Source organism: Suricata suricatta, chromosome 7 (genome assembly GCF_006229205.1).
Source record: "Suricata suricatta isolate VVHF042 chromosome 7, meerkat_22Aug2017_6uvM2_HiC, whole genome shotgun sequence".
Lineage (NCBI taxonomy): Eukaryota > Metazoa > Chordata > Mammalia > Carnivora > Herpestidae > Suricata > Suricata suricatta.
The window spans coordinates 7,255,347-7,280,117 of record NC_043706.1 but is presented as its reverse complement, the minus strand read 5'-3'; the positions used below and the strand labels follow the sequence as shown (position 1 = coordinate 7,280,117).

The 24,771-nt window shown below is 41.2% G+C and overlaps 1 protein-coding gene and 1 long non-coding RNA gene across 2 annotated transcripts in view; one reads left to right on the top strand and one right to left on the bottom strand.

Moving 5' to 3' along the window:
* The window catches only part of LOC115296590, a 171,219-nt gene that overhangs the window by 117,823 nt on the left and 28,625 nt on the right, over window positions 1-24,771 (top strand). The gene's annotated exons all lie outside the window — the stretch shown is intronic.
* On the bottom strand, window positions 1,533-11,369 carry PRL (prolactin). Its single transcript, XM_029945051.1, has 5 exons — window positions 11,316-11,369; window positions 9,198-9,373; window positions 6,800-6,907; window positions 4,075-4,254; window positions 1,533-1,875 (listed from the first exon to the last, which is right to left on the bottom strand). The coding sequence occupies exons 1-5, from the start codon at window positions 11,341-11,343 to the stop codon at window positions 1,684-1,686; spliced, it is 684 nt and encodes a 227-aa protein (XP_029800911.1). The 5' UTR covers window positions 11,344-11,369; the 3' UTR covers window positions 1,533-1,683.

Below are 24,771 nucleotides of genomic sequence, written 5' to 3'. Positions count from 1 at the left end.
TTCCTGCTCTAGCTTTTTATTTCCTTTCTGTCAGGACATTGGATGCAGTATCTCTTATTGTCTGCTGTCGAGGAATTCCTGCCCAAGCCCTAACGCTGCCGCAGAAACAGTCTGGCAATCCCACTGCCTTCCTCGGATGGCCAGACGAGATCCGCCCTAATCCTGGCTTGTTTAGCGGCAGTTGGACAAGCCGAGCTCCCCGAATCCAGTCACCTTTCTCCAGCAGGAGACCAAGTGGAGGAGGAGGAGGGTGTTAGGAGTCCGTGGAAAGGTATTTGCAGGGAGTATTTGCAAGGCCAACTGCCTAAGACAATTACTGACTGAGATAATTACCCATTGGTTCTAAAAGGAAGGGAAAGCCACATCTCATTCCTCACTCATGTGCATTTATGAATCCTGGTGAAGAAACCAGACAGTGGGGGTGCTCCCACTTGTGAATGTCCTGGGAAATCACAAGGGTGCCCCACGAGAGAGTCACTAGCCACCCAGGGGAATTCAGGGTTAGCCCCTGTTGGCAATGAGAAGGCTACAGCGGCACCATGCAAGTCAGTGGTGTCAGAACTTGTCCATCACTCCTGACCTCTATCCCATTCCAACCTAGCCAGGAGTAATGGAGATCCAGATGCCGGAGGGGGAAGACGCCTCACAGAAACTGACCACATCTGCTTCCCCCGTGGGTCTCATGAGCCACAAGAGGGTGGAGGAAAATATTAAACAGGTTGACTATGAAATGGAGTTGAAAGTGGACTTGAAGGGACTTTTGAGACCAAGAGTAACTAGAACCTATGGAAAGCATCCACACTGGTGCCACTAGGAGGAGTTGAGCCTGGTTGAGAACAGACTCCAGAGAAGGATAACGGCATTTCATGTCTGATTCTACCCTGACCTGAATGTTTGGATTCCCCCAAATTTCTGATGTTGAAACCCTAAACCCCAGCAGGTAATGAATGGTGGCAGTAAGTGGGGCCTTTGGGAGGTGTTAAGTCATTGGGGTAGAGTCTTCCTATCAGATTAGTGCTCTCCTAAAAGAGACCTCACAGAGCTCCCTGGCTTCTTCCACCGCGTGGGGACACAGGGAGAGGTCTGCAATCTGGGAAACGGCTTTCCCCCAGCCATGATGTGGAAATGAATTTCTGCTTGTTATAAGTCTGTGGTGTTTTGTTACAGCAGCTCAAATCGACTAATACAGTAGCTGCCACGGTTTCGATGGCTCAGGAAATCTCATGCTGTGAGGGCACATATGAGCTTCTTGGTGTGTGCTTTGTTCAAACATGGTGTGTGGCCAGCTTTCCTGAGAGTTCACTCTTCTTGGCAGCAGGACCAGCAGGATGCCTAATTATCCAATCCTTTGATTCTGATCACTTGACCTGTAATAATTTCCCATGAATCTAAAGGAAGCTGCTAATGGTCTTATTTGCAATGCTAGTTGCTGTGGTTTGTGACAGGTTTTAATAGGAATTTCTCAATGGCGGTGATGGATCTTCTTTTGATTATTAAATGAAAATGAGAGACTTTGACACATTGCCTTTTTTGATTTTGACATCTCAGAGGAGTCCATTTTTATTTTTTAAGAGGAGACCCATTACACCCGTGCAAGCATTAAAAAGTGATAAAGCTAAGAGGAGCTTGCTGTGGGACAGATCATTTGGAACCATCCCGGAAATCGCTGGACCAGACACGGGCTTAGCAGTTGCTGTCGTAGACGATTCGGCACTTCAGGAGTTTGAGATAATTGTCAATCTTATGTGAGTCCCTACGTAGGCAGTGGAGCAGGTTATAAAAAGCAAAAAGGCGAGTGTCTTCATCAGCCACCTGTAGGGATGGGAGTCCGGACCAGACAGAGTAGACTTCGTTTTCTCTGACTCCGGGATGAACCTAAGCACCAAAAAGATAGCGACTTAGTATTATTAGTATTTGCTTGCCTTTGTTCCTTCCTGTTGTCACATGAAGATTTGTGGACGAGGCATGAACGTAGAACTCTCTAGAGAGAGGTGGGGATTATTGAGCCAGTGTATCAGAAATCTATTAATAGTCTGAAAAGTAGAAGCAGAATTCAGATGTAGCTTTTCTAACATGGATGTGAACACAGATGAAGTATGTCTCACCGTGAGTAAAGAGATAGAGAAACACAAAGCTGTTCTATATTGAGCGAGATTGAGTTGCAGTATAGTTGGCACCCAACGTATATATGAGTGTGACCAAGGGACAGTGGAAGGGGTGGCTTCAGTTCTCTTCCTTGAGGATCTCTTTCATGTCCTGAATCTTGTCTCTCATTTGTTCTTTGTTCCATATCTCTTCAGGTACATCACCATAACTCCATGTCTCTATTTCCTGCTTCACACTGATTCTCTTCTCCATGTCGTGTATGTGCGACAGGCCTCAAAAATGATAGGGACCGCACCCAATGCTTAAGGTGCAGGGCATCTAGTGATGACTGTCCCTAAGAAGATCTGCAGAAGTAGTCAGGAGACATTTGCAAGCCACCCAGGACTGATACCCACCAAATTTCTATAAGCAACAGCTGCTTTCTTTTGAGGTCTCTGGGGTGGGAGATGCTGCGGAAGGTGCCTGTGAGGAGTGAGGGTGCCAGCAGCAAGCCCTCCGTGGGGAGGGGTGAGTGGGGGGCTAGGAAGCCTGACAGTGGTAACAAAGAGACATGGGGGGCGGGAGGGTGGGGCACCATGGTCTCTGCTCCCAGAGTCTTTGCAAGCTGGGAATCCCCCGAGGACCCAGAGACGGAGTAGCCAGCTTGGCCACCAGGCATATCAGCAGCTTTGAGAGCTGCTGGGTACAAAGACAGGATGACTGTAGACCCTGACCTGCTGAACTTGCACAGTAAGACTGTTTTGTAGACCTGGGGTTTTCTCCTGGAACTCAAAGTGTGTGTGTAGTGTACGTATTTGGGTTGCCCTGCTCTATGTTTATTCTTGATGCTTGGGCTCTAAGATGAAATTCACTGTGCAGGACACCATGATATGAATAAGAATAAGTAGGTCATTAAAATTAAGGACCAAATAAAGTATTCTAGAACAATGTAGTAACTTCGAAAGGTAAGCTGGCCATAATGAAGAAAATAATTTGAAAACCTAGGTGTTTATTTCATGTCTCAAGATGGAAATGTGCTATATTCTTGACCCATGAAACTGACAAAAAAGAACGTGATGATGTGTACCTTGCACAAAATAAGGGAAGTAAAACATTGCCCCTGTTTTCTTAAAGTCCTGCCTTTTTCTTTAGATGACACATGATTTCTGAGAACTTCATAAAGCTTTTTGGATGTTAACTCAGTTGTGCTGAAAGTATCCCCTCTGATTGGAGATCTATACTGCAAATCCTGACTCAACCTAAATTTGACATTATTTGGGGACGTTAAAGGCAATGATATGAGTTTCAATTCTGTAGCCCCAAATGGGCTCTGATTTTGAAGCCCCTCCTCCACCCCACCCCCAAATTTAGGGAGACTACTTTCTGCAAATTACAATATAGAATTCCAGAAAAAGATACCCTCTAGTCTTTTGTGACTCACTGAAATCTAGTTGATACCCCAACCCCATCTTTTCAATCTCCGCCCTCTGACAAATATGTCCAGCGGGGTGGGGCTGGGGGGGGGGCTCGAAACACCATCCAATCTGATTTTGATTTTCTCTTTTCTCACCTCCCACTGTCCTCCTCTGGTGTGGGGAGAAAAGAGAAGGGGCACAAGCAGAATTTTAGGAGCAGGTGTCCAGGGACACTTTGAGGACAACGTTTATCTTGCAGATTCTGTTCTCAATAGTTTTCTTTGCCTTGAAAAATGTGTAAACCCTGGTTCCCAGGAAGAGGCAAGCCTTTGGTGGATCCATGTGCTGTGGAGGGAAGGCTGTGCCTGTCAAATATCATAGTAGCATCCTAAGGTCCACTAACAATGGACTCTGCCAGTATGAATTGCTAGAATCTTGCTTTTATAAGTAGTCTAAGGAAGAAAATGCCTCCGTTTTGGTCTTGCACAGTGAGGTATTTGGAACTCACTTCTCACGGTGGAGGGCTCACCTCTTTCATTAATGAGAAAAACAGAAGCGCCAGGAGGCTGCTCACCTGGCCAACGATCTTCTCCATGCCCTCCAGAAGTCTTCTGTTCTGCTCCTCGATCTCAATGGCTCTGGATAGAAGAGCATCGGGGGCTTCTTGTAGTCCTCGCACTTCGGTGACGAGGTGATACAGAGGGTCATTCCAGGAGCGCAGCACGCTGAGTATCAGGTTCAGAAGGTCTTCGTGCTAAGTGGCCATATAAAACAATCGCATTAAACAAATCCTAACGCAGTGGCTTTAGTCACCTTGTGAGTTTCTTACTCCCAGAGGCTGACCCAAATTGTCTCTTTGTTCTTCCTATGTGTACATAAGATTTTTTTGTTAGGTGCTTCAAGTTGTAAAAATAAAAAGTCGAAGCTATTGGCCTAAACTTTGTTAAAATTGAAGAAAAATCTGGCTTGTTTGAATAACTACTTCATCTAATGAGATTTCTAGTTTATAGCGTTAAGGATTTTGTTTTCTCTCAGAAATTCTACCATCCGCCCACTCGGTGAGCTCTTTTATATTTGACAGCTTTGCTGCTCCTCAGCATGCGTCTCTAGTAAGTAAGTTGGGAAAGACGGATTCCACCAGTGCCAATGACAAAGGGCCCGAATCCTTTTCATCCAAGGACTCATTCATATTAATGACTCAAATCATTCTTTAATGTATTCATTTGTGATTTGTAATGTTTACTTCATGATATTAGAACAAAGAGACAGCAGAGAAGACAAGACATTCATAAATAAGCTGTCCTCAATCTATATGGACCCCTGCCCTTCTGATGCTACCGCAGTGGTGTCTTCCGTCGACCTGTTCAGGTGAATAAAATGGCGTCGCGCTAGCTCTAGTCTGCAGTGGAATTCACAAGGGACGGTTGCTCTCTCGCTTACTACTCTCAGGATCCCATGTGAAACTGGGAGGAGAGGGTCGTCTCTGAAATACAATGCTTGCTTTTCTGAGGTCCGTGAACTAATCTAGTGGGAAGGAAGTGAAGAGTAGAGAAGAATCAAGATGACATTGCAGTGGGAACATGTCGGAAGCCAAGTTTTCTGGCTGCCTCAGGCAAGGATTATTCACTCTACCGAGAGTGAAGAACCCTCGACATTCTCCGCCCTGCCGGTCGGGGCTGACGAAACAGGTACCACCTACCGCCAGGGACTAGCACGCCAGACCCGGCCTCCGGGTTATGACAGGAACACGTCCTCGGCACAGTGATTGGCCATCTATTTTGCTAAGGCCATTGTGGCCTCATGAGTAAGAGTGAGGGTATAGAATCACGAGGCCCAGACCCACGACCTACCACTCCTGTCACTAGTTTAAATTCTGCAACCTCTCCAAGCCTCAGTTTCCTTATCTCGGCAAGGGGAACAACAGTGCCTTGCATTCTAGGATTTTTTTTGGTGAGGATTAAATGCTTTGTGCATGTAAATTGCTTTGTGAAGTTGCTGACAATGGAGTGGTCCTCAATACATTTCCTCTTCCTCCTCCTTCGTGCTAAAGTTCTTTTTGGAAGTTTATTTATTAATAGAGTGCAAATGGGGGTAGAGCAGAGAGAGAGGATTCCAAGCAGGCACCTCGCTGAGTGCTGGGCTTTCGAAGGGAGGGGCTCGATCTCATGACTGCAAGATCGTGACCTGAGCCAAAACCAAGAGGCTCACCCTTAACTGACTGAGCCAACCAGGCGCCTCGTCCTTCATTTTATCGTCTTCATCATCACTGTTACTGAGCTTAGTGGACAGAAAGAATGCTGACGCCATTAACAAAGTTGTGAAGAGAGACGCATTATATGAATGGAGACATGTGTGTGAAGATAGGTGCTTCTTTTAAGTCCCGTTAAGACCATGACTGTAGCAGGGCATCTGTCAGAAAGGAGACAGGATAATGGTCAGAGACTTGGGACACATGCGAGGGGCTTCCCCTGTGGACGTTGTTGTCATCAGAACAGAAGCATTTGTCACTAAAACATAATATTTTACAGGACAGAGGAGTCGGGGGGGAATGGAGAGAGAAGCAGGTGTTAGAGAACTAGAAGGGGAACCCGAAGGAGAGCCTTGGAAGTGGGGAGGAGATGGCTCATCGGGCAAGTGCTCAGTCATGTTAAATGCTGCCAGTGTAGGAGCCAAGGGTATCATGTAAAGCATACGGCTGTACTTACCTTTCTTCCATATCCGTGAATTTTGCAAACCTTCTATTTTATACGTGGAAGTCCAGTTTAGTTCAGGCTTTCACACAATGTATGCAACCCTGGGTCTAAGGCATTGGCTAAAATAACGTTTGCATGAACAACTTAGAGATTTTTTGTTTTGTTTTGCTGCTACAGTCTTTTTATTTTTTTAAGTTTATTTGAGAGAGAGAGAGACAGAGAGTGAGCGAGCGAGTGCAGGGAAGGGGAGATGGGTTGGAGGGATGGAGGGAGAGAATCCCATGCAGACTCCACACCATCAGCATGGAGCCTAATGCTGTGTTTGCTTGTGGGGCTTGAATTCATGAACTCTGAGATGTTGACCTAAGCCCAAATCAGTCAGATGCTTCACCTACAGAGCCACCCAGGCTCCCCGCTGCTACAGTATTGAGTCAGCTTGTGGCTTTTACTGATGACTCACCAACTACATACTATCATTTCTCTTTAATTACTTCTCCATGTTTGTCTGCACGTGCAATTAGCATTACCTGCGGCAGACTTCTGAGACCCCGTAGCATCAGGGCACTGCCTCGGTGGTGTTGGGGAGGAACCCGGGTAAGAACTCACATGGATCTGCTGGGCTTGCTCCTTGTCTTCAGGAGTAGAGAGGGAGGAAGTGTGACAGCTGTTGATGGCCTTGGTAATGAACCCCCTGCCCTGGGCATACCTTTTATCCTGAAAGCGAGCCAGCACATTTAATTAGTTACCGTTGTTTGAGCCTCGGTTAAATGAACCCATTACCAGAATATTAACACACTTGATGTATAATCTTTTTTTGTAAATGAGAACTACAAAAAGAACTTGAAATCAAAGAATTGAGAAAGTCACCCTTTCTCTGTTTTATTTATTTTGTACATTCATTTTTTTAAAGAAATGTAACTCTTCTCAATCCCAACTTCTTCCCTTCTTTGTGATTTACTTGTTTAACCTTTACACAAATTACTATTTGGAAAACAACCACTAAAAAACATCAAAAATATGAAACATTCAATATTTTGATAAGTATCCTTTTTCGTTAGTATTTGAACCAATGTCCTAGTGCATATATACCTATCTTCTGCCATTCAGTATCTTGTTTACTGGGGGTCCAAGCCTCAATATGCCCCCACTATGGGCATTATAAAATTATTAACTTTTCTTTGATTGATACAGTAATACCTTGGATTGCGAGTAACTTGTTCTACAAGTGTTCCGCAAGACGAGCAAACATTTCTAATAAATTTTAACTTGATAAACGAGTGATGTCTTGTGATACGAGTCATACAGGACCCCAAACGTCACATGATCACAACTAAGCCAATGGTTCTTGAAATTCACTTCATACATGAGTGCTTTGGATGACAGGCATTTCTCCAGCACAAATTATGCTTACAAACCAAGGTTTTACTGTATTTGAATCCACACAACTATGCCTTACTGTGTTCATCATAGATGCAGAATACCATTTTGTTGATTGTCACAAAATGGTAAGTCAAAAAAGGATATAAAATTTTGAGGAAATATTAATCAGTGGATTCAGAATAAAGCACACCCCCCTAGCTAAGACATTGACATAAAAGTAACCTCCACGAAAAGTTGTGAAAATTAAGGAGATAACCAGGAAGATGTGAAAGACAAATGATGGCCAGTCAGAAGTGGAGGAGGATAGAAAAAGCAGCGAATGAAGAGAACTGTGTGAATATATATTTATTACAAACATTGAGCCTCATTCTTGATGGCGACCCTTTGACTTACTGAACCTCCCACACATACACTGTCCGTTCCTTGATTGGCCTAAGATACAACTTTCAAAATACTATAATCAGAAAGAGAATAATTGTTTCCAATTTGAAACCAACCCTTCTATTCTAGTTCTAAACCTATACACTGGACATCTTAGAACAATACTTTATACCAGTTTTGGGTTTCACAAGAGGTATCATTGTTTGTTTTCCTGACGTGGATTCAACTTAGTTTAACTTTGTTCAATCAACTCCATCCTGGGCAGTGAGACTGTCATTTATTAGATATCTAGTGTGTTCGGTGAAAGATGCCTACGGAGACATATACCCCACACTCAGGGACATGAAATCAGCCTGCTTTCATTTTCTCAACCTCCACCTGAAAGTGCTTTATGCCAGGTGTTGTTATGAAGGGATTGGTAGTGTTCCCCCAAAATTCATTGGAAGTCCTGACCCCCAATGTACTATATTTGAAGGTAGGGCCTTTATGGAGGTAAGGAAGCTTAAACGAAGTCATAACAGTGGGGCCCTGATCCAATAGGGATCAAGAAGAGACACCACAGAATTCCCCACCCGCACCCTCTGCCTCCATGAGGACAGAGCACAGACAAGATGGAAAGGTGTGTGCCCTTATCAGACCTGACCGTGCTGATAACCTGATCTCTGACTTCCAGCCTCCAGAATTGTGGGAAAATACATTTCTGTTGTTTACATCACCCAGCCACTGGAATTCTGTTATGGGAGCCTAAGCCTATGAATTCAGCTGTGCTGAAATTTGGGGGCGGGGGGGATTTTTCTCAAGAAAATGAATTAAAGGAAATTTTATGAATTTATTTTTAAATGTTTCTGTAGAGAGAGAGACAGAGGGGTGGGGGGAGAGAGGAACAAATGAATCCCAAGCAGGTGCCTCACTGTCAGCACAGAGCCTAATGTGGGGCTCAATCCCATGAGCCATTAAATCCTGACTTGAGCCAAAGTCTAGAGTTGGACATTTAACCCACTGAGCCCCCAGGCATCCTAAAGGAAATCTTTAAAGGTTTACCGTAGTCTAAGACTCTGAGATTTCAGGAAACTGTTCTCTCTTCTTGTTCCACATTTTGTTAACTTGTGGCTTTTTTTTTTTTTTTTAATCTACAACGTGTGTGATTTGCGATCAGGCTCCTGCAGCTTTCTTGTGTCAAGTGCAGGACGGCCCCCATTCCGGGAAAGGTCCTTCGGGAAGAGGCAGGAAGCGGGGTACTTACGAACTCATTGAACATTTCCGAGGAGAGGTTATGGATGTAGTGGGACAGGATGACCGCACGCTCGAACAGGTCTCGCAGGGACACCTGGCAGTTGGCCGCCCCCCTGGGACAGATGGGCAGGGAGGCCACGCTCTTGCACAGAAGCAGGTCTGGCAGCAGCAGCAGCAGGAGGGACCCTGTGTAGACAGAAGCATGCACGCTCTGGGATGCTGTGTGTGACCCGGGCCATCCCCAGCAGCCCCGTCTGGGAAGCCTGCACGCTCTGGTGGCCCTGGGCACCACCGGGTTCTGCTACAGCGGGGCCAGGGAAGATCCACACCTTCCCCCGTGCGACTCAAGATACATGATTGTATTTGCACACATAACATAGTTCCAGAAGCGGGTTACTCCCCGCATTTTCCTCTTGCTCCCGGGAGCGCTGCTGCACTCTGCAAACATTTGGAGCTTAGGTGAACTCTGAGCCGGGGTGTTTAAGTCTTTCTTAAAAGTTAGGCTAATGTTTGGGGGCTTTCTGGGAGTTTGTCATTTTCTTTTTTTTAACTCTGTTGACTAATACTTGCATCTAAAACCCTGAAACGGCAAACACAGGACAGTAGATCCGTTTGTTTTGCCTGTGTGACTGATAAGAATAAGCATGATGGACAACGGCTAATATTGAGTATGAAGAGAGCCTTACGTTAAAGGGAGACTGTGGCCTAGATCTGTGAGCTCAACCCCCGTGCGGTTGCCGGACATTTTGCCAAAAGCTTTGCATTTTTGTTTTAAGTGTGTTTCCCAGTAACCTTGTAAGAGCTTCGACCTTCATTATTCTCATCAAATTACATTGATGAAGTAGAAGGCTTGGAGAGGTTAAGTGATTTTCCTCAAGTCCTATTATTAGCAAGTGGAGGGGGCTGGATGCCAGTCTGATGGCTTTGACTTTGCCACGTGGCACCGCACACACCTGCGGGCTCTCGGGCTTGATCCCTGCTGCAGAGGCCGTGACGGCTCAGGGCTTCCAGGGCTTTCCGTCACTTGGAAAGAACAGTACTTTGACTTTCATGCATGCTAAAATTGTTCGCTAATAGAGACTGTAACTCACCTGCTTTTAGCTGCAAAATAAGATAGTAAGTGTTGTGAAATGAGTCGTGTGACAGACGTTTAATTTTTCAAAAACATGATATTTCCAAAAGGTTTATTTTAGGTGCTTTATAGTCCTGCAGTTTAGCTGAATGGGTATTTTTATCTACAGGTATAAATAAAAAGTGCTCTGCAGATAGAGAAGTTGGAGTACCAGTCCTCGGAAATTCATAACTTCATAGATATTATTTAACTGTGACTACATTTATCTGTGCATTTATCATCTGAAGGGTTCTCAGAGTCTAAGAGGAGATAAAATAGATAAATGTTTTCGTTCTTCGTTTCATAAAATGAACTTTATGGTTGTTCCTAATTTTCTTGTTCTTGCAACTGTCAGCCAAGGAAGTAGAGACGGTTAATTATTGCCAGGCTGTTTCTCTTTTTGAAATGTCTGAAATGTCATTTGGCTCAAACCCAGTTGACAAAGTATCATAAGACACAACTCTACTATCATTGTCTGTATTATGGTTTCAGAGTTGAAACTTGCACCGGGCAGACTTACGTTGGCCAAACCACATAAGAGGCCTGAGAACCAAAAACTGCTAGTTTCTACCTTCTGGGGTTGTGATAAATTGGACCCATAAACATTTATGGTCTTGTTCCAAGCCAGAGTTTCTCAACGTTGGCATTATTGGCATTTAGAGCTGGAGAGTTCCTTGTTCTGGGGGTTGTCTTGTGCTTTGTGGTACATAATCGCAGCATCTCTGAGTTTTACCTACTAGATACCAGTAGCACCCCCATTCCGAATTAAGACAACCAAACACCTCTCCAGACGTTAGCTCTAGGTCTCCAGAAGGAGGAGGATTGCCACTTGAGAGCCAGCATTCTGTTCCATTGCCCCGGTATGGTTGCTTTCTAGAGCAATGGCTGGCTAGCTAGCCCTTCTAAACTCTGTAAACCCGAAACCTCTTGCTAAGAGAGTATTAGCTCAGATTTTGAATGAGTGCCCCCCACCAAGAGTCTTGATAATCCAACAACTCAGCGAGTTGTTGCACATACCTTTCAGCGACCACCCCTTGCTGTCCATGTTGGTGATGCTTTCGAGGAACACACTTTGCCGGAGAAGATCCGGTGGTCTGACAGCCTTCTCCTTCCCAGATGTTGGCTTTATAAGCCTGTGACACCTTTATGAATATATTTAATCAGGCCTTCCCTGTGCCAGTCATCTATTTCCGTCGTAGAGATTACCCCCATAATTTCAAACATCAAATGGCATTTTATGTCTTATTCATATTCAGGAAGACATACTGGCCAGAAATGAACATTCTAGGAAGGATTGTGATTAATTAGAGCAAAAGGAAATGAGAGAAATAATGAAGATGAACTCTGGAGACTATTTTGGGTTAAAGGGCCTGTACTGCTACAAAAGTTGTACTTTACAGGAGTCAAGGACTTGAAAGTTTACCTTGACTTCTCTGCAGTTTCTTGAATCTACATTATGTTTCACTTAGGTGTCTCGTGTATTATCAGAGGCTATTCTTTTTTTCCCCAGTTCGAAATGGCTAGGTGAAGTCAAGATTCCAAAGCTTGTACAGGAAACATCGGGAAGTATAGAATAAGGAGTGAGAAGCAGGACGTTGGACCCCCCATGATGCTCTCATCATGTGTGCCCTCCTGTTTTGCCTGTTGTTACACAGTCTGTGCTGCCTTTTTTAAAATGGCTTATGTGTATGTTTCAAATGGGTATTTTCATCTGTTTATTTCTTTTGACTCTATACATAAGTGTAGATTATCACCCCAGCTTACTGTTGAAAAAAGAGAGGCCTGATGAGATTCATTGTCAAGAATCCGGACGTAATTAGTACCAATAGATGACGGAAGGATGGGCACCTCGTGAGGAATCAGGGATGTAAGGAAGGCTTGGAAATGAACTATTTAACAAATACAGTCACACAGGAACAAGAAATCACCCCCGACCTCTCTGGGAATTTATTCTGGGGAAGCAACATAGTGGTTTTCAAGGACATACATACCCTGGTATAAAAAGCAATAGAAGAAAATTCTAGGCAATGATTTGCACTCTCCTCAAGGATGGGGTAGAAAAACTATCACTGATTTATAATCACTATTTCTCTGACTCAGCTCCCCTCTAGTGCCAACATGACAAAAATTCATCTTTCATGGGCTCGAATGTTCCATCTGCCTCTTAGAGATTTCCTAAGTGATTATAATGAATAAGCACTGTGTTGTTGACAACTCTAATTTTTAAGTCCTTGCATGTAAAGCAGCTGGTGACCTTCCTTTATCTTCCATCTCACCATGTGTCTCTCCTAGTAAATCAACAGGTGAGGTAAGTTTTAAAATAATCCCTTTTTATGGCATTGATTTTTTCCACAGTTGCTACTGCCACATTTACGTGATAGCAAGTTTCCACGCGCTCTTTGGGAGACCTAGAAATCTTGACAGAGTAAGGTCAAGGTCACTTAAAAACTATCTTCCTAATTGCTGTCGTGTAAGCAATACTGGATTTTGAATCCTACTCATCAAGTGTGATCATGTATATATCCATCCGAAGCTGGGTCAGGATTCCATTCACTCATATGAGGTACCCATTTTTCGCTCCCCGGACAGTGAAATTCTGAATTATTAAGAGAACAGTGCCTTGTGGTAGAGAAATGAATGCTGCCCTACATCCCCCTCTTCTTCCAGAAACTTCAGAGTAGGGAATCTACCATAAGAATCGACAACATAGTGTTAAAATTGAAAGTTGTGGGGCCTTCTGTAGATATCCAGGAAAATGAGCAATCTCAGAGGACCTGAGCTGTATTTATTCTAGGCAGCCCATTGATTTATTTGACACCGAAGTGGACCATGTTTCTCCTTAAACTCTCATTTGCTTCCTTGCTGCCTCACCGCCCCATGTTCCCTGTTAATGGCATATTGCACTATCTAAATAATGCAAAGGGCCTATTTTATGCAAAAACTCGTAGTTGTCCTATTTTTTGGCTATATATGTCACCCACCTTCACCTTAATGTGGCTCTTTTAAGATCTTTCTCTTTACCAAACCGTGCGCTTAACTTAGAGCAATAAAGACTTTCGCCAGGAATAGCCTTGCCTGGTTTTATTTACAAAAATTCACATGTTGGCCATAAGCTGGGAGCTGGTGATTGATTTCTGTCAAGTAGGTGAATAAATGACTGAAATGATGTTAAAGTCACCATGAAATGTTTAGTCCCTGAAACTAATAAACAATTTTGTCATCTCTTCTGAATAGTTCTGATTTTTAACATTAAGTAACAGGTGTCATTTCCTTACTAATTAGAAATGGAGCCTGTACTTCGTATTATCCTTTATCTGTTTTAAGCTTGGAATAACACTCTTTTTCTTGCCTCATTTATGATGCAAAAATATTTAAAGTAGTCCACAAAACTTAAAAGGTGTCTACGGCAGGGTATCATAGGGAATGTTAAGGAGCAAAAAGAAATTAAGTTCAAAAATCATCAGATTAGTGGATCACAATAATACTTCAATTTCTATTAGTCATGAATTGCCTCTAATAAAGTGAAATTTGCAAACAATTAAAAGTGTATTGTTTATAAGTTTAAGAATTCCCCAGACCCATATTCCAAAACTTGGAATAAAAGATCAGATAGGATAGATGTTGTTTTCTTTGATATAAAGTAGCAAAAAATGTAAAGAGCACATTGGAAAAAGGATCAGTCACAATGGTGCTTTCATGAATTGCACTGTTTTCAAGATAAACTAAAGTAATGATTTCCTTACATCCTCCGTTTACATTAACTTCACGCGTATGAAGATGTACATTTCCCCCCTAAGTGCCTGTATTTAATGCTTATCTCTGCCGGGGCTTTGCAGGTCATCGACTTCCTTAAGTAAGTCCAGAACCCAAGTTCTTAATCTGTTAGCAGTGTCTTGAAGGCATTTGCTCCTTAAATAGGAAAGCCATAATGGAAACATGTTGAAATTTCTCCTGTAATTTCTTTTCACTGATACAATATTCGTGTCCTCCAATCTAAGTCTCTGAGTTCTCTGTTGTCACCTCGTCCTGTGAGCTTCTTGTCACATGTTTGTGCTGAGCAACCTGTACCTTTGGACAAATTTGAATGAGTGATCTATGACAAGGCCAGATCCAAGGACGATGTGTCGGGAGACTTCACAGATTCACTCTTGAAGATTACATTTTTTTTTCAAGTAAAAGCATCAAACACTGACAGTTTGCTAATGCTAAGTGGGGCAGATAATAACTTTTCTCAAAGAAGATTCTTTACGCTCCATTATTACATGTGTGCATGTGTGTGTATATCTTTTGTCTAATGGGAAGTTGATCTGAAGCGTGCCCATTTCAGGGAGATCTAGATCTATATATAGATATGGACACACACAGAGACTCACTGTCTAATAGGAAGTGGGACTCTGAGCCATTGTCACGTCCAGGGATAATTTTAAAATTTATAATTAGCACAGGCACCGCCAACAGAAAGCTGTGGCAGTAGACTGGGGTCCCTGAGGCTTGCCTGTACTCCCTGACAGGCATTAATTCTTTAACTGTTCAACGCGGTGAGATTGTCCGGGTCCTTGGGGACAGACTGGGTCAGTCAAGCTGGGTCAAGGCACATGGGATAAAGGGGAGAAATCTGTACCAATCTGAAGAGAAGCATTTCCATTTTTTCTTATTCATTCATTAAATGCAAAATGTTTTACTAGCATAATAGATACTTTGATACTCAGGGGTTAACTGAAGTGATATTTGTTTAGCAAAACTATCATCTGGCATTGAAATATAAATAATAATTGATAGTATGCTCTACTGACCAAATGTTCTATACACGCACGCGCACACACAAACGCATACACATACTTTATACCCTCTTTGTATATATGTACACTCTACCTATAGTTACTAGCATGCATATACATATAAATATCTGTACAAAGAAGTATGTATACATACACTTTTAAATTACAGGGGAAAGTAAAGGTACGTGGTAATTATGACGATTTCTGAGATATGGGGGTCACAGAATCTTCGCTCTGCCCAATTCTAATGAAATGAGCAGAAAAGTAAGCTTAAAAAAACTAGCAGTAATATATCTGCTGTCAAAGGTGCAGGGAAATATGGGCGTGTTATTTTCTTCATGGCTCAGAGTGGAGAATCAATAGATAAAATCAAGCTAGTTTTCTAAAATAGAAAGCATATCAACAGATGATACAAAGTTATCATTACAACCACTAAAAATAGGGAAATCAGAAATCTTCTAACTCAGAAAAAAGGAACTATCACACATAAGCAGGGGCACGCACACACATGCACACAAAATAAGACCTTCCATTTCACAAAAGATAGGAAGCACAGGGAACATGAGCACGCACACACACACACACACACACACACACACACACACATACACAATTAGGTCAGAATAAGATCAAACATCAAAATTATGATGAGACAAGTTTATTAAAAGAAAAAAATGACCGAGTTTCTTTAAAAGTGGTAAATCCCAATTCGATGCCTAATACACGTGATATCTCTAAAACAGTCATTTTCAAAGGATGAGGAGTTAAAGGCTGATTTTGCGTTCTCTTATCCCCTCCCGGGGGGACATTTGCCAGTGTCGGGGGACAGCTATGAGTGTCATAACAGAAGCGGGGGGTGATCGTGGCATCTCCGGGGCAGAGCCCACGAATGCTCCTAAATATTCGACATCACAGGACACAGCCACCAAAACCAAATATTACACCATCTCAAATGTTAGTAGCTCCAGTGTGGAGAAACCCTGATTTCAACCAAAGTGGCTAAGAAAAGCTAAAGTACCAAAAAAGCACATCAGGTACATTCTTTAAAATCGTTAGTGTAGCAAAATTGCTACGAGGCCAGCTTAAAATTAAGGCAAACATGGTAAAAGGCCAATACTTTGTGACACTGTACATAGTTGACAATGGAGACCGAGCTGTCAGCAATCTGTACACGTTTCATAGTAGGATCCAAAACGTAAAGCTTAGAGTAAGAAGGCGTGAGGGGAAATTCACCCGGACACAAGGGTAAGAGATCCAGCTTGTGTATTTTAAACACCTACGAAATGTCTGCAGTAAATGAAATTACACTCAAACGTCATGAAAATATAACAGTTTTTCAAAAACTTAGAACCCACAGAAGAGCATGTCTCTAGCTCAATTTGTTTTGTTCTGTTTTCTCTTAATAGTCAGTCACCAGTGATTATTTCATTGCTGAATCAAAATGACTCCCTGAGTCCTCAGCTGTGTCGTTCCTGGGCATTCAGCCCTGTGATTGCCCACTGGCCATCCCATCCAGGGCCACGACTGCCTGTCATATCCAACACTGTCTTCCTTCTCTGACCTCCCTTCTCAGATGCCATTTGCCTGCTAATCATTTCAGCCTCTCTATCTTCAACATAGAGAAGCTAAATAATTTTTTTAATCCTTTTAACTATTCAGCTTTTCTCTTAGACTACTGTCTTCTCGGTCACCCACACCAACCTCTCGGAGTTGTGTTTATTTGGTTTTCTTTGTCTCCTTTGACTCACACTCCATCAGTCCAGTCCCTATGTTGCAATTATTCTGCCTCCTTAACGTCCATAAAATTGTCTTTTCTTCTCTTCCCAGGTTATCTTGACCTGCACACTTATAAAACCTTCTCCTCCATTTTCTCCTGCCTGTGTCCATGTCAGGTCCAATCTGTTTCTCCATCAGGAAGATTTGTCATCCTGAAGGGCAACTTCGGAACATTCTTGAATCTGTCTAAATCGCAGCATTTGAGAAGAGAGACACTAGAGAGTAAATCTAACCAAGTAGTTCATTGCACAGGTGAGAAAAAAATACAATGACGCATATTTAATTACGTTCACAACCGGGGCCGGAACTCCCTATCTCTTGCTTGCCATTCTGGTTTTATTCCTTCTTGCCTTCCATATTCATACTTGTGCCCACCGGGCGCCTTGTTCAGCTGACAGTGGTAAGTCCTGCTGAGGAGATGCAGATGTGACCTTGAAGACACATTGAGAAACACATTACTTCAAGGAAAAATGCCAAGGTAATTGAGTTCCCAAAGAGAGAGGAGAGAGAAATAGAATGTTTTAAACACTTTGGAAACACTGACGCTGTCAGATAGGATTCGAGTGTGATTCTTAATCACGTTAAAAGAAAAAAAAAAAACAGACACACACAATACCTTTGTTAAAATACTTCCTAATGAGTTATATAGATAAGGAATGAAAAGCTATTAATTTTATTTCTACTTCAAATTGGTCTTTGGTTTATCTGCCATTTTGGTCTCGAAGAATTCTTTTACCAATATGAGTCTTGCACGTGTCATGAAATCTTCATTTAACTTTTTTCGCTTGTCACTTCTACATCATTAGCAGCCTGAACGTCAAAGAATTCTTGTAGATTTAAAAAAATATAAAAGGTTATCTGTCGAGACCACTTGAGAGAAGTGGTATTATTATTATCATTTTAGGTGATGTGGCATTTGGGTGTCTTCTCTGCTGCAGGCCATTTGTATTCCTACCGTGTATGATGAACTTAACAGATGAGAAATCGGGTGTTTCTTCCAGAAAGGGACGTTAAGTTCATAGAGAAAGAGAGTGACTATAAAGTGTAAGTTTCCGTTAATAACTGCAGGATAAGAGATCGTCTTTCCTTCCAACGGTCCCTGGAAATAATACCCATTTATATCAACAGAAATGGTGGATGCCTATGAAGGAAACAGCCGTGAGGTTGTAAGAATGTTTTTGTGTTTCGTTTACAGAAAGCTTTCCCACCAAGGCCTCATCAAATATATAGGAACATGTATCTGATCATTTGGAAATATATTTTGAAGAGAAGTATGTGAACTAACGATATCTTCCAAACTCTTTGTATAAATGAAGTATTAAAAATGAAGCAAACTGATAGACTTCAGTGTAAAGAGAACTTCAATCTCAGATGTCCAGACGCCCTTTGTTCCCTCCATTATTTCTTCAAGCAATTTCAGCAAGAATGCTTTTGCATGGCCATGTAGATCTATGTCTTACTCTTGGTCAGAACTGGAACATTTTTGTAGACATGTGAGCAAATTAGTTAAAAACAGTCAATCACATTGTTTTGGTAAGCTTGTAGACTAAGCAACTGTTAGTGAAATCATTAATTTTTACTTTTCAGACATTGACGTTTAATGAATGTTGCCATTTTGTAACGTTGTGATCCCAATCCTGTAATATGTACTATGGTAGATAGATTTTACTAATGTCCTTAGAATATTTTAACCTTAAAAATTTTATAAGTCAGTTTTACTTCCTGTTTTTGCTAAGGAGGGGGACAGGAGACATGTAGGTATATCTGTCCCCAATTTTTTTTTTTAACATTATTCATTTTTTGAGAGACATAGAGAGACAGTACAAGCTGGGGAAGGACTGAGAGAGAGGGAGACAGAGTATCCAATGCAGGCTCCAGGCTCTGAACTGTCAGCTCAGGGCTGAACATGGGGCTCGATCCCACGAACCATGAGATCCTGACCTGAGCCAAAATCAAGAGTCAGATGCTTAACTGACCGAGGCACCCAGGCGCCCCCTCTAAATTCCTCATGTAGTTGTCACCATATACCACAGAATAAATTGCATGCAAGATATATTTTAATTTCTCACCAGTGTCTTAATGTTCTTAGAAAATGTATCTTTAAAAAAAACTACACATATCCTACTACATGAGGTGTTTCTCACAGTACAGCCCAAGATAAGAATCCCATTAAAAATGACGCTGTTGAGACTCTTAGTGACCATAGGAAGGTCAAGAACATGAAAGTGGAGAGAAGTCTGCTTTGGATGCATTTCAACATTTTTTATAACATGTATATAAAATAAAAGGTGAAAACGTAGGTCTGATAGCATTTTATCACCCAGGCCCGTTTGTACTGATAACTAATTCTTCCTGCAAAGGTTAATTAAATTATGAGCACACACCTGCAGAATATTTGTGTGTTTAAAAAATTCATTAAAAGTGGAATATACCTTCCTGTTTGGCCAATTCCTTAATGAATATATTTGCATTTAATAATAGCAGCCACCTTTTGAGCTTTCCTGCTCATTTTCGCTGCCTTTATCCTAAGCAGACAGATCTCCAAGGTTAAGACCAAAGGCTTTGTGAAAATGTCACAGGTTTGTCCTTGTTGGAAAAAACCGTAAAAGTCTCTTCTTGTAGTTTACTTCAATGTCATTCCAACCGAAGGAAACTTTATCAGCCCGAACATAACCAAAAATGGTGTTTTGTACTATTATGAAAGGCTTTATTATATATATATATACATATATATACATATATATGTATATATATATTCTGTCTTCTGACCGACACATTTTAGCACATAGTTCATAAAAGATGACATTAAAACTGCTTCCATTGCAACCCCAAAGTTCAAGTTTATATCTTAAGCCTTTCTTTTCAGAAAGGGTTACATGGGAGTAAACTCCAAGATTTTGGATGAAGAAATCTGTTTATTTCTTGGAACGAGTTGTATGTTATTATTAAGGAGTTATATAGACTCATGCATAAATCATTGAATAAGAAAAAGGAGTTTCGGATTAGCATTGACTCCATTTCTGGTTTGCTGGGGCTGTACCTCCATGATTGTGGCAGATAATTGCTTTATCATCAAACTTGATGAATGTTTGTCATGGTCCGGGAAAGTTCCTGGTTCTGCTCTTAGAGCTCTGTAATTGAACAGTGGCCAACAACTTTGGTTGTATCTAATCCTGCTACGGTATCATGCAATCAAATAAGCCGTGTGGGATAGTAGCCTCTGTCATATAACAATAAATTGCATCATGTTAGGAATGCTCCCTGAATCTTCAGTAAAAGAGACTATAAATAGTTTTGGTTATTCATTTCTGCAAACAAAGTACCCCAGGTCTTAGTGGCTTAAAACAACAATAATCAATTTATTAATCCCTCTCATTTGATTTTAGAAATGGGCAGGTGTTGAAATTTGCCTCTGTGCCTTGGTCCCTGTGCGTATTCTGTTTAACGCTCTCACTTTTCATCACAAAGAGTTACCGCAGCGTAGTTGGATGCACCTTTCACAAAACCTGTCCTCCCCTTACGTTATAAAACTAGTGTGGGAGTGAATCCTAGGTATCCAAGCAGGGAAGGAAATAAGAAGGACAAAGGGAAGGAAGTGAAAAACATTCAGAAAATTCAATTCCTTTTTTCTTTTTCTGTTCTTTTTTGGATGGACTTTAGGTAAAGGGGTAGAGTTATTTATTTCATGATACTTTATCCTTGTTTAATGCAGGGCTATACTTCCTTTTATTTATCTTTCCTTTTTTTCTATATCCTCTGTCTCTGCTTCTCCCCTTTACTTTTCCTTCCCCACAGTCACTCATCAAATATGTTTACAGGAATTACTTTGTATGTATTCCTGTAAGATGTGTATTGTTCTTAGGAATACATTTGTAGGGGCGCCTGGGTGGCTCAGTCAGTTAAGCGTCCGCCTTCGGCTCAGGTCATGATCTTGTGGTCTGTGGGTTTGAGCCCTGCGTCGGGCTCTGTGCTGACAGCTCAGAGTCTGGAGCCTGCTTCGGATTCTGTGTCTCCCTCTCTCTCTGACCCTCCCCTGCTCGCTGTCTCTCTCTCTGTCTCTCAAAAATAAATTTAAAAAATTAAAAAAATTTTTAAAAAAGAATACATTTGTAATTTATCTCAGAAGTATGGTCTTAGAGATTTCAACCTAACCTTTGTCTTGTATTTTTTCATTGTTGTATGTAATAAGATACACTCATGTTGCCGTGTATACACGTAGTCTGTTATTTCTAACTCCTGTCAATGCTTTAATGAATGTATTCACGTTTTTTTACTTGTCCACTCTTGCAAGTTACATCTGCTCCTCTTCGCTATAAATTACATGATAAATATTTGCATACATGCCCTTATGGGAAACGTTGATAGAAACTTCTCCTCGCAGTCAAAATGAAATTAGGAATTTGTCACTGTGTGACTAAATCAGTGCTTTACAGTTCCCCTTGAACTCTTCTAATTTCTGCATACAACACAGTTAAAACAAACACTGAGTGTATTAAAAAGAAACAACACAAGAAGTATTTTACTAAGACTGTAATGCCAAGATTGTTCTTTCGGGCCTAAAATTATTTACTTCCTTAGATTTGATTGAAGGGACAGTTACTGTCCTGAATATGAGTTATTATGGCATTCACATTATTATTTTTTAGTACTAAAGATTACAGTGTGCATTCATAACTTTTCACGGGCTAGTTAGCATCAAGTTTCATTCCACATAAACTAAAGAAACCTTGCAGTGATCTAGGTCCATTTACTCCCAGCCTCAGTGTTCATGCCATCGTCATCCTGAATGTTACATGTCCATACATGAGACAGTTCACAAAACAAGGTCGCTTTTTTTTTATTAAACAGTTATGAATATTATGTAGAAATTAAGAGAGGAAATAGTATTATCTGTTCATCTAGAGCCATACCGTTTCTGGTATGATTACCTTTTCCTCTGACATTGAAACACTTTTTAATACTTCTTACAGTACAGGTGTGCTTATAGAAAACTGTCTCATTTTTAAAATCTCAAATGCCCTTTCTTTTTACCTTGACTTTTGAGTGATAGCTTTGCCCAATGTGAAATTCTTGTTATGTTTTTTTAACACTTTGAATGTGGCAGTCTGATGTCTTCTAGCAACTATAATTTTAGGTGAGAAGTCAAATTTTAATCATTTTCTGTGTTTATTGTATCATTTTCCTCTTGTTAGTATCAGGGATTTTTGTACTTGGGGTGTGAAATAGTTTGCCTATAATATGCTTGGGTCTAATAGTCTGAATTTGCACTCCTTGGGTGTCACTGAGATTCTTGTATCTGTACATTCATTATTTTCACCGACTTGATAACTTTGTTTATTCAGGTATTTTCACACCATATTCTCTTCTCCCTCTGAGACACCAATTAAATGTAAATTGGACTTTAATTTTCTTTTTAATATTTCTTTACTTTTGAGAGAGAAACAGAATGGACCAGGGAGGGGCATAGGGAGAGGGAGACATAGAATCAGAAGCAGGCTCCGGGCTGTCAGCACTGAGCCCAAAGAAAGGCTCAAACTCAAAACTGCAAGATCATGACCTGAGCAGAAGTCAGACGCCCAACCAACGGAGCCACCAAGGCGCCCCTGTAGATTGGACTTTTTAATACTGCCCCATAGGTCCCCAAGGCTCTGTTTCTTTTCCTTTTTTCTTTCCCCTGTTCTTCAGATTAGATCATTTCTAGGGTTCTGCCTTCAAGTTTATAGACTCTTTGTCATTCATATTCTGTGTTTAAAAAAAAGAGATTGGTACTTCTCTGCAATTTTCATTTGTTTCTTTTTAATTCTGTATCTCTGCTGAGATTCCTATCTTTTGATTTACTTTGATCCTATTTATCTTCATATGATTGCTTGTAGATACAATAATTATTGTACAATTCTTATTTGCTCAAAACACCTTGGTCATCTCAAGATTGAACTCTGCTAATTGACGTTTCTTTTGCTAGGAAGTGACATATTCTTGTTCCTTCAGTTCCTCCTGTCAATTAATTTTATATTACACTCGTTGTAAACTATATATTGTGTTTGGATTTCAATATAGTCTATTGAAGAATATTGCCTTTTGCTTGCTTATTTTAGCAGGCAATTAATTTAATAAGACTGACACTTCAATCTGCATGTCTTGCTTGGGTAGCAATTCAAGTCTTAGTTCTGTTCTTTAATCCTTACCTGTGCTGCTTGAAGTCTCCTAGAGGTCAGCTAGAAATTATACACAGAATTTGGATTTGTCTTCTCTGGGTCTTTCCTTTCTGAAACTGTCCATTCCCTTTCAAGTGTCTACAACTGCCCAGGGTAGTTGTGGGGTTTCCAGTAGAGTTTTGGCCACCTAACAGAACTTTTTTGTGGTCTTCCCTCAAGCTAAAAGCCATATAATACGGGAAAATTACCTTTCTCCCCTTCTTCTGAATATTGACTAGCTCTAGAAATGCCCTGCATTTGGTGTTCTTCAATATGTTCAAGTATGTTTTTGCTCCCTTCTCTTCTCCTCCCATTCCCTCCCCCTCCCCCTCTCCCTTCCTTCCCTCCCCTCCCCTCCCCCTCCTTTCCCTCCCTTTCTCTACCCTCCCCTTCCCCACCCTCCCTTTCCCTTCCTCCACTCTGTCTCTCCCTCCCTCATTCTTTCCTCCTTTCCTTCCCCTCACCTCTCCTTCTCTCTTTTTTTTTTTTAAGTTTTTTTTTTAAATGTTTTATTTATTTTTGATACAGAGAGAGACAGAGCATGAGAGGGGGAGGAACAGAGAGGGGAGACACAGAACTGGAAACAGGCTTCAGGCTCTGAGCTAGCTGTCAGCACAGAGCCCGACGCGGGGCTCAAACCCACGAACGTGAGATCTGACCTGAGCCGAAGTCGGAGGCTTAACCGACTGAGCCACCCAGGCGCCCCTCTCTCTCTTGTTTCTTTTCATTTTCTTGCCCCAGAATTCACAGTTACCAGCAGAAGGAGAATGGACAGTAGGAGATTTAGGTCTGTGCAAATTTGAGGATATTAAGTCCTCCTTTGAAACCCAAAAAACTACAACTATTTGGTATCCCACACTCTAAAATATAAACATTCCCATGGTTAGAAGATAAACCATGATCTATTTTATATAAAGTACTGTTGTTGCAAAAATAAAAAAATAAGACAGTTTTGTTGCACTTGGATAAAAATAACTTCCAATTGAATTTTTAAAAAATTTTACTCATTTTCCTTTTTATAAAAAGGATGTCAGAGGATAGGCAAATGTCCTTTTTATCTAAAATATTATTTGTTTTAAATATAATTTTTAATACCATAAAAATGTTTGTGAGATACATTTTTTGCCTCCAGAACTGGAAAAAGTATATCGGGAACCCGATTTAAGGGTAGAAGAATAATGAGCTAATGACCTTTGTAGGTAAATGGAATTCAAGACTGAAGTGCGAAGGAATTTAGCCTGGGCAGAGACTGATGAATGAGAGAGATTTTATCATCCCGAATGAGATCTGAACATGACTGTTTTTCTAATTTATCGGAAGAGTGGTAATTAAATTAAGGAGAAGATATCAGCACTTACTAGGTTTTCTCTGCTCTTAGTCATTTGGAAATGACCATGGTCTCTAAGGACAAAATTGTTATTTATAATCAGGCAATTAAAAGAAAAGAAATTAGTCCTCAAAAAGAAAGAGTGCGAGAGAGAAATATGACTCTATCTCTCAACATACTAAGAACTTATTGTGATAACCAAAGGGGAATAAGAGCTCATGTCACAGATATTTCTGTGTATATTTACATGTGTTGTGCACAAATATAAATATACATTTAATCCCTGTATAGCCATTTGGGACTTATCTAAAGTAGATCTTAGGTGTGGCAGTAAGCATAGCTGAATAGCCTAGGTCCTAGTGTGATCAGTCGTTCCTTGGTAGATGAGCAAATGGAAG

Excerpts from the sequence above, each read along its gene's own strand:
- PRL (XM_029945051.1), bottom strand. The coding sequence starts at position 11,343 with ATGGACAGCAAGGGGTGGTCGCTGAAAG. Across the intron at positions 4,255-6,799 it reads AGCAAGCCCAGCAGATCCAT|CACGAAGACCTTCTGAACCT; the intron begins GTGAGTTCTTAC and ends ATGGCCACTTAG. Across the intron at positions 1,876-4,074 it reads TGGAGAAGATCGTTGGCCAG|GTTCATCCCGGAGTCAGAGA; the intron begins GTGAGCAGCCTC and ends TTTGGTGCTTAG.